This window comes from Hippoglossus stenolepis, chromosome 10, assembly GCF_022539355.2.
Source record: "Hippoglossus stenolepis isolate QCI-W04-F060 chromosome 10, HSTE1.2, whole genome shotgun sequence".
In the NCBI taxonomy this organism is placed as follows: domain Eukaryota; kingdom Metazoa; phylum Chordata; class Actinopteri; order Pleuronectiformes; family Pleuronectidae; genus Hippoglossus; species Hippoglossus stenolepis.
This window is the reverse complement of record NC_061492.1, coordinates 19,063,460-19,072,902: the sequence shown is the minus strand read 5'-3', so window position 1 is coordinate 19,072,902 and position 9,443 is coordinate 19,063,460. Positions and strand designations below refer to the sequence as shown.

Sequence of the window (9,443 nt, the reverse complement as noted above, 5' to 3'; positions counted from 1 at the left end):
GAAGATGTGATGGGAATAAAAGGCAGCAGCAAGGTCAAGAGAGGAGATGTCATAGCTATGTCATCAAACATCTGAACACCATCCATCTTCACAGTGAAGGTCTGCTTTTGTGTAGGAGGAATTGGTTGATGCAGTCCCCTCAGAACAAGTTTGGTGCCAGATATACTGGATCCATAGCAAATACAATAATAAAAGTCTGACACACTGCATTATCTGAAAATGAGACAGGTTGTTTAAAAACAAAGTTTAAGCTAGTAAGGCTGCCCCCACTGCTAAATAGATCTAGAGGGAAACAAGTTGACTTTCTCAAAATTAATGTGTTAAGTGTTTAAACATCCTAAGGTCCTCAGAAATGCTTTTCCACAGCAGAGTAATCTCACAAAACAAAATGTCTCCCTGCCTTGAGTGCTGGACATTCATCCCCACACCACTATCGATGCTCAGGCCTAAAGACTATATGAAATGTAGTATAAAATAGCATTAACTTTAAAAGATTCCAAGTCTATTTTTTTTGCAATTTCCCTGTCTTAAGTATTTGGCAATAAGCAAGATGTTTTTAAGGAAACACAATAAACCTTTCCCAACAGTTAGGCTTAAGGAGGCTGGAGAAAAATGCATAAATACCCCAAAAAAACTTCTTGTTCCTGACCAATAGACCAGAGGATTGATCAGATTCTGATGAAGTAGAAAACATAAGTATTGTTAAGCACATCATCTATACTTCTAAATCATGAATTTCAAACCTTAATTTAGAATAAATGTTGTGTTTGAATAATTCGAACAACAAACACAAAATTCAATATAATTACAGAGCGTGAGAGAGAATACTTTATATCAATAATAAACTGTTGTCGTCCCCTTTGAAAACTGATAGTAGGAGGAGTTCTGCAGCATTGACTATCTGGCCTGAAAAACAAAGACATTGTAAAGACAAAGTGATATTCTCAATAACTTTTTCATGGAACAATACATTTAAATTCATAATTATATATATAATTTTGTTTCAAATAGTCTTACCCGCCCATGTTAGCACAGTGCAGCTGTACAGACTGCAGGTCAAACAGCAGCGCAGAACTTCATCCTCAGAAGCAGTCACAGTGGTAGTAATAACTTTTGGACTAATTAATGACACAGTTGAGCAAATCTGGCAAGAAATCCCACTGATAATTATTATAAACAATATAATTGCAAATATAACATTAGAATTAATCTAATTAAAACACAATATGCATTTACCATTTCTCCACATAAGTTTAACCTTTAAAAATCTGCCAAACACTAAATATATAGTAAATAGTATCAGTGATACTATCAGTTATTAATGTTAAATTAATCATACATAGCCTTAAACATGGAAAAGGAGTCACTAATTCAGCATACTTATTATTTTGTTGAATTGTGTGTCAAATTGATGGGCTTCCTTTAACAGCATAAAGAATGGTGGATAGTGGGGTAATGTTGGCTAATAAGAGCTAATACTAACAAGCTAAATGCTAACATAAGCTATAACTAACTAAAGCTGATGCATAGTTCGCTCTTTATTGGAAACAATGTGAGACAAAAAACATTACAATGCCTGGGACTCTGTGGAAATTGAATCACAGTTAACTAGATCCACCATAGATAAATAATGTCATCACATTTGGCCCGAATTTACGTGACTGTAGATCTCAGCTCCAGATCAGAGGCGAAACAGACAAAATCGCGACATTGATTCTTCTTCTCTCAAGCGATTTAACATGAAAAAGGTTCTTCAAAGCACCAAAAGTGCTTGGAGCTAAGTGTGTTTGAAGAACTCTTATTTTGAATTCAGTTCCCCAAAAAAGATACAAACAGCAAAAGAAGGTTCTTTAGCGAAAAGGTTCCCAGAGCACTTGTGAAGAAACAGTTTTCTTAGAGTGCATTTCAAATGATTATGCATTAAACTTGAAAATGTTTTGGTCCACTACAAACAGATAAAATAATCCTTTATTATACTATTTATTGCCTTCCACCAGTTAAACAACAATAAAACATTAACAATAAGATAAATAAATTTAAAGAACTGAGGCCCCAGTCTTTTATTGAGTTAATACTGAACATGGTGAAAGAGTGTAAATGTAAGTTCCATACACTCCATCATTGATATAGTACATCATAGTCCTGTCATTGGTCTCTTTGTCTTCCTCTGTAAAGAAGGCATAAATCATTTATTACTGCTGGAAGAACTTGATTTCAGAATATGCTTTTAGTAAATTACAGTAATCCCACTGGTAAATAGAGAAATCTTTTTGTTTGTCTCACCGTCTTTTCAACACAACTCTTGGACGATGCAGTAACATCCCAGTGACATCACAGAAGGGTTGCTTCATGGGTTTATAAATTGAACCTATTATCCCCACCAGTCTATTTATGTAATGCTTTGCAACATCAGGCAAACTTATAGTAAAGTTTTTTAGATCAGCTTTTACCATCCATGAGTCCATGATGACCTTCTTGGCAATGATGTTGACAACCAGTGTAGAAAACAGAAGATGCATAAAAGCCTTGATCCAGAAAGGGGCAAAAGGGTTGTGCACGTAAATAAGACTGTAAAGCATGTCGTGCTAGTGCTACATATTCAATAAAAAGAGTCCAACAACATGTGTAAGATTTTTGTACAATTTAAAATCTCTATATTTACATAATACACTGCTATTAGTTAGTCGAAAGCTGTAATTTAGTTCCTCAACCATGAAAACATTAAAGAAAAACCTCAAGATAAAGCTTTTGAATGCAGTTTGCTGCTTCACATACACTTTTTAACGATACATTTTGCTGATGATGTCAAAAGACTTGTCTCATCCTAATTATTCATGTGTTTATAATAAATTGTAAAGTGTCCTTTGGAGTGTCTTGAAGGCGTCATGAATTAAATTATTTTTTCATTATTATTATTTAGTAAGTTCCACATCAATACTTTTCTGCACCACTGACTCAATCACTTTCCCTGTTAATGTTTTATTTATTTGAATCCTTCTTAAGAAGATAAACAGATTAACAATTTTTATGTCGTTTATAAGTCTGACCTCTACTGACACTTAATAAACTTTTTATTTTTATAACATTTATTTTTGCTCAGTTCTCAAACTTCTCGTCTAATTTAGGACTTCTGACTTAATTTATTAACCTTTTATGTAAATTAATTTGGAAATAATTATGTATCAAAAGCAGTATCTCTATGGTGAGTGAATAAATGACATGTAGTTCCTTTTAAAAAACAATTTCTATTTTTGAAATACAATGTGAGTGCAGTTACTTTGTGGTATGCTGCCCTCTCGTGGCCTGTAGTGCAAACTGTGTTCCAGAGGAGACATTGCTTGATTCAAAATAAAATGAAACATAGAAAACTGCTTTGTCCAAAACAGTTTATCGGCTGAATATGGAAGATCTTAAACGAATGGGTCTTCTGTGAACAATTCAAATCACCTTGTTGTTCTCATGTAATCAGGTGTGTTAGGACATTTTGCTATGAAAACACACACAAATTTGTGCAAACGGATCCAAAGAAGCTTAGCTTTATGAGTCTCAAGGGTAAACAAAGTTGCAGCTAAATTCAATACAATTAAAGCAACTAGTGACTCCTTCTTCAAATGTAAAAAACATCAGGAAAAAAATGAAAATGCCTCCATCCTGCTCTGTGAGTGTCATCCAAATGTCTGTAGCCCCCGACATTCAAATTAGACTCGAGTAAGTCATTTACACACTATGTTTTTAGCCTTAAAAACTCTGCTAGCGGAAGTAGCGATGCTAGCAGAAGTAGGGTTGCTAGCAGAAGTACCGTTGCAAGCAAAAGTAGCTATGCCAAAGACAACATAGTCAGTTACTTTTAATTAATTATCTAAAGTGTTATATAATACATTAATTTATATAGCGCTTTCCAACGTTTCCAAAGACGCTTAATTATCTAAAGGGGTTCTATACTGGTAGTAGTGACCCCTATTTTGAATGACAATACCCAGAAACATTTTATTTTACACATTTTGAGTGCAGTTGTGGTTCAGGAGGTAGAGTGGGTCCACCAGTCATGAGAAGGATGGTGATTCGATTCCTGGCTAAAAAAATCCACTTTAATATGCACCTTTAAATCTATTTTATTTCAAAAATGAAGCACTTTATTTTAAGATGCCTTTTCAAAAGCTCTTTATTTGATTTTTAAATGCAAACCATATTTTACTTGAAGCGAGAAATAACATTATTTTATAGAGTAGCCTCCGGTTCAATGTGAAAATTTATAATAAACATTATGTTGAAAATACTATTGAATCAGTTTTTACTTCAAACAGACGATGATACAATAGGCTACTTCAAAATATATTGCATGACTCATAGCATGTTTAGACATTTATATGTTTGGGATCTTTGCTTCAAATCATCTCTCCTGCAATGCCTTTTGACCCCTAGGCTAGGGCAAGGCTTTCATCGCCACCTACACTGACTACACCTGACACTACCTTCCATTACATTTCTTGTTGACTGGGATTTTGCAAAGTCAATAACCTAAGCAGAGAGCAGTCAAGACAAGAATTCACTCCAGTTTTATTGGAGGGAACATTGGTTTTCACACCTGGGTGTTACTAATAACATACCATCACTTATTGTACCAAAATGCATCCTTTACAGCATAATTATAATCATACTATTTCAGTTATAAACCACTGAACCCTTACTGATATTTAGACCATGAGGAAACTGTAGAAAATAGATAAGAGAATCTTTCACTCCCTGTGAGAGTGGAAAAAATATAATTTCCTCTCCAACCACTGAATATGACATTGAGAGATTCTGAACAGCTTTCAAAGGTCTATAAGCGGCTATTTTAAGTACTTAAATGAAGGTGGTCCTATTTTTCAAAACATACAACATCCATGGTGGCCTCCACCTATTGTTTTATTTATTAAAGAATACAATACTTCTTAAAGTTACCACAGGAAAACTAAATGAATTACCAATACCATCGTTTACGTATCTTATGTATCAACTGGTTAAATAGATATGAATCACCTGTAAAGTTCTTAGATACTACATGTTATACAAAATAAAAATGAAATAAAAAAGGAATAAGATACCATCTGCTGTTCGATTCCTGTGTTTTGAATAGTTAACCTCCTTGTGAGTTACTAGCCAGGAATGTAACTTAAGGTGCATCATAAGCTGCTCTCTAGGTTGATAAACTGAGCAGGTGAAACTCTCCTCTGCAGGGCTGGCATCCCCACCACCAAACCAATCTGCTGCATGTGTTGCCTTGAGAAGACAAAGCAGATAAAAGTTAGATTTTCATCAACTATCGACCACATATTGCTGCAGTGACATCACTCACTAAGCAGAGGCCAGGACATGACATAGTGAATGCCAGGTCTTTGAAACCATTGAAGGTGGAGGAGACGCCACGGTGTAGGCACCATGTTTCAAAGACCAATAGTCGCCCCACTTGCATATCAGGCAGGTTACACACTGCTCAACAATGCGATCAAAGCATCATGTTGAGCCCCAGATACTGCAAGGGAACATGATCCTGTCAGCTGGCTTCTATTAGTCGTAAGAGAGATTGGGGAGGAGAAGAAGACATTCATCTTTCAATTAGTTTCTTTGACTAATATCTACCATGAGTGCCAATTTACATCCTTGGTTTTCCATCACCTTATACAGTGTTGGTAAATTTGTAATGAAGTCAAGGCTGAACCAAGAAGATCCATACAATCCATCATTGACATAGTACATCATAGTCTTGTCTGTGGGTTTCTTTAGCCCCTTCATCTTCCTCTGTGAAAGCATAAATAATTAAAGCTGCAAGCAGTACTTACGAGTCCTCGCACCTTTATGCACATCAGGGGTGATGCAGATGCCATGATATCCTCATAGAGCTTCTGAGGTGTTGGTCAAAATCAATGCTAGGCATGCTAGGCCCATCAAAACAGCTTCTGTTTCATGGTGAATATGCGTGATAATGACTGAAGGGAGGGGCTCTCATCATTCTTGTAAAATTTAGTAAAGAAGTGCGTTTGTAAACAATGCTTAAGATTATAATGGCAAAGGATAAAACTTTCACCTCCTCCGGAGTAAATACAGAAATTATCTGCAGAGTTTAGTGCATGACAGAAAGTAGCTTTAGTGTCTTTCTGTCTGTTGCTAATGTCGACTATTGGTCATCCAATCAAATTAGAGCCCATACCCCCTACAGTCTATTTTTGTGACAATGCTGATGCACCTTCCAACAAGTCCATTTTGAACAGGCAAATATTTAGTAATGTTTTCTAAAATCAGCTTTTACCATCAGAGTTGAGTCCATGATGACCTTCTTGGCAATGATATTTGACAACCAGTGTGAAAGCAGAAGCTACATAAAAGGATCCTGGCTCACCGATGACCTTAACCCCAGAGTCAGCGGAAATACTTGTCCAGGGCAGAGTGGATTACATCCGTGATCTAGAGAGAAGGAATAAAAGGGTTGACACATAAATAAGACTGTAAAACATGTCTCGTGTAAGTACTCACATATTTATTTTAAAAGTCCAAAACATATGTTATATGGTGAGTTCTATAATGGACCACCTAATTTAATTAGAAACAAATTTAGACAGCATCTTTCCTCTTCAAATTTAGGTCCAGCATCATCAGAACCAGGAAACCACCACCAATGTCCAAGAGATCCATGTTGAAGCCAGACTCATCCTAGAGGGAACAGATTCAGTCCTTATTGACTTTGGTGGAAGAAAACCCTCATGAAATCAGCTGTATATGTATTTAGTCACAACTCACGCCCATATGGAAAACACAGCGAGCATCGCGATGGCCTGCATGTAGGCCATCGGATCAGTACAACCAGTGCCAACATGGAAGCTGACACCGATCACGTTCCAGTCCCAGTTCTTTAGCCCGCTCCAGAAGACCTCGACAAGATTTGGCCCGGAGGCCCCAAACTTACCACACTCAGGCGAGCTTTACTACCTTTAGTCTATCCCTGGCAATGCAGCACCAACCCATTGAAACAACAAAATCAAGTTATTAGAAAGAACAATAATTCAAGGAAGGAGATTAAATACAAAGGCCTTGTGAGATCATATGATAAAGAGTCTTACTTGGCATTGTCATGACGGGCCACTTTTCATGAGTTCTGCTTCACTATCAAATGTCATCATCTGGACCCCATGGGCGGGCCTTGTACTTGATGTAAGAGAAATTTGCCTTACAGGGTTGGCATAGATGATTCTGCTTGGATCCCTCCCAGAGACAGAACCAGCTCAAGCTCTGTCTAAAGTGGAACATTAACAACAGTCAAAAAGAAAAGCACAAACCGTCAAAACCATTCCTTTATGAATATCTTAAAAACACACCTTGCTACTTGAGTCAAATCCAGTTCCCAGGGAAACCAGTGTTTTTATGGCCCGACTGTCATTGCATTTGACAGCATAAGAAAGAGGAGTGACATGAGGCAGGGCCCTCATCAGCGCAGGTGTTTTTAAGCACATCCCCAAGTCACAGGCGTAGAAGGCATCTCTATCATCCTGTGGATGAAAGGGACACATGCATTCAATATTTACATTGTAGTTTACAATATTGACAATTATTTGTATCATCAAGGACTTGAAACCACATGAGAAAATTCAGACTACACAATACCTGAAACCCAACAACATCATCCTGTTTGCACCATCACTTAACAAATGCAGGAGTCGTTTGTGTGTCTACTCAACAAAACCAGCACCAGACCCTTACCGTCTAGATGATTCATTGATCTTCTGCTCAACAGTATAAGCGGAAGAAAGGAGAAACCCTCTTCCAGGGAAAGGGAACTCAAACTCAGGGAAGAGGCACTGTTCATGGTCCCAAGTCCTTTTTGATTTCTTATTAGTAAACTATAAGAGAGAGGCAGAGCAATATCCTAAATTACATTGGGCTTTTACAACTAGCTGACCCAGCGACACTGCCTTTCACCCAAGTAAATGCTTGGGGTGCAACCAGCACGAATAAAAATATGCTAAAATCTGGTGTAGTTATTTTTTTAGAATTTCTGGTTGAATGATTTATTCAGTTATTATTAATATCTAAGTTAGAACCTAGCGTCCTGCACATAAAAGTAATTAATAAATACTGAAAGGAATATTACTATTTAACTCATTGCATTAAAAAACTAAGACTAAATGACCCAATGTTGTGAGTATTTCATTTTGTAAAAATAACGTCACTTACCACTTTCTATGATGTCAGGTGAAAGTTGTAGGTCAGTCCGTCTGTTTCAGAGAAGGTGTGTGGACACAGGAGTGGATATAGACCCCTATAACTGAAAGGATGATTCTAAAAGTCTAACTTCACCCTTAAGTTTTGAAGGCTGAAGTGTGTCTTCATGGAAATTAAACTTGTCTTAGAGCGCAGTGCTGGAGGCAAGGCAAAGAAAGACTCCCACCCTCCCCATGTCTACACACACCCACACACACCACACACACACACACACACACACACACACACACACACACACACACACACACACACACACACACACACACACACACACACACACACACACACACACACACACACACACACACACACACACACAAATTACATAACAACTCCAATAGCAGCAGATAAACTGGGGACATAGAGGGCAGGACATCTCTAAATGGTAGACAATAAATCATTATATCATATGATGGACAGAGGATGGTGTTAATCATCATAAATTCCAAGTAGTTGCATTCATTTCAACCTGACCCAGATCGAGTAATATCTAATACCCTAATACATCTTTTTATGTTCTTTTCATAGACAATCAATTCAACCATCATTTACAGTATAATCTAAGTGTAAAGAACAAAGATTAACATGTTAGCAAATGGAGCGGAGCTCCAGTGGCTTGTAGTAGCTTTTACACATAGGGCAGTGAACTGAGTGCAGTGTGTTACTGACAGTGTCTTACAGATCAGATGAAACCCAACATCCCATGGGTTGAGGTGGCTGTAATAGTACATTGTGACTTATCGTCCTGTTGTCAAAGCTCTATTTGACAGCAGTTGTGGATAGTGTAGCAGAAAATGTAGGAGAAGTTCTGCTGAGGCATCTGAAAGGAGTCAGTACAGGATATTGGCTTCCATATGTCACATCCGTACTGCAAGCGTCCATCTCTCTGCTCCTTTACCTCACCACGGCACCAAGCTATACACAACCTGCACTGACATATGTCTAAAGGACATACACTATTTGTGAAACACATTGTTGTGGCCTTCTCAGACTTACAGCAGATCTGGCACAGAGTTGATTAATCATAATATGTAATGTGCTGAAGACTGTTGCATTAATGAAATACGTTAGTACAGTTTCACCAATGTGCATTTGTACAGTAGTGCATGCAAGCGACAATCTCATAACAGTGGAAGACTGAATTGAGAGCATCTTGACCTGAGCCTTGTCTGATGGCTTAACTGCAG

At 37.4% G+C, this 9,443-nt stretch overlaps 1 protein-coding gene across 1 annotated transcript in view; it reads right to left on the bottom strand.

The window, feature by feature from the left end:
- LOC118116713 (ornithine decarboxylase) overlaps nucleotides 1-8,431 on the bottom strand; it is a 32,552-nt gene extending 24,121 nt beyond the window's left edge. Inside the window, 13 exon segments of the mRNA XM_047341717.1 lie at nucleotides 2,081-2,165; nucleotides 6,290-6,331; nucleotides 6,333-6,405; nucleotides 6,407-6,444; nucleotides 6,601-6,690; nucleotides 6,778-6,806; nucleotides 6,809-6,875; nucleotides 6,877-6,973; nucleotides 7,098-7,123; nucleotides 7,125-7,240; nucleotides 7,243-7,270; nucleotides 7,353-7,523; nucleotides 8,423-8,431. Coding sequence (XP_047197673.1) covers nucleotides 2,081-2,165; nucleotides 6,290-6,331; nucleotides 6,333-6,405; nucleotides 6,407-6,444; nucleotides 6,601-6,690; nucleotides 6,778-6,806; nucleotides 6,809-6,875; nucleotides 6,877-6,973; nucleotides 7,098-7,123; nucleotides 7,125-7,240; nucleotides 7,243-7,270; nucleotides 7,353-7,523; nucleotides 8,423-8,431 — 871 coding nt within the window.
- Nucleotides 8,432-9,443: the final 1,012 nt, after the last annotated feature.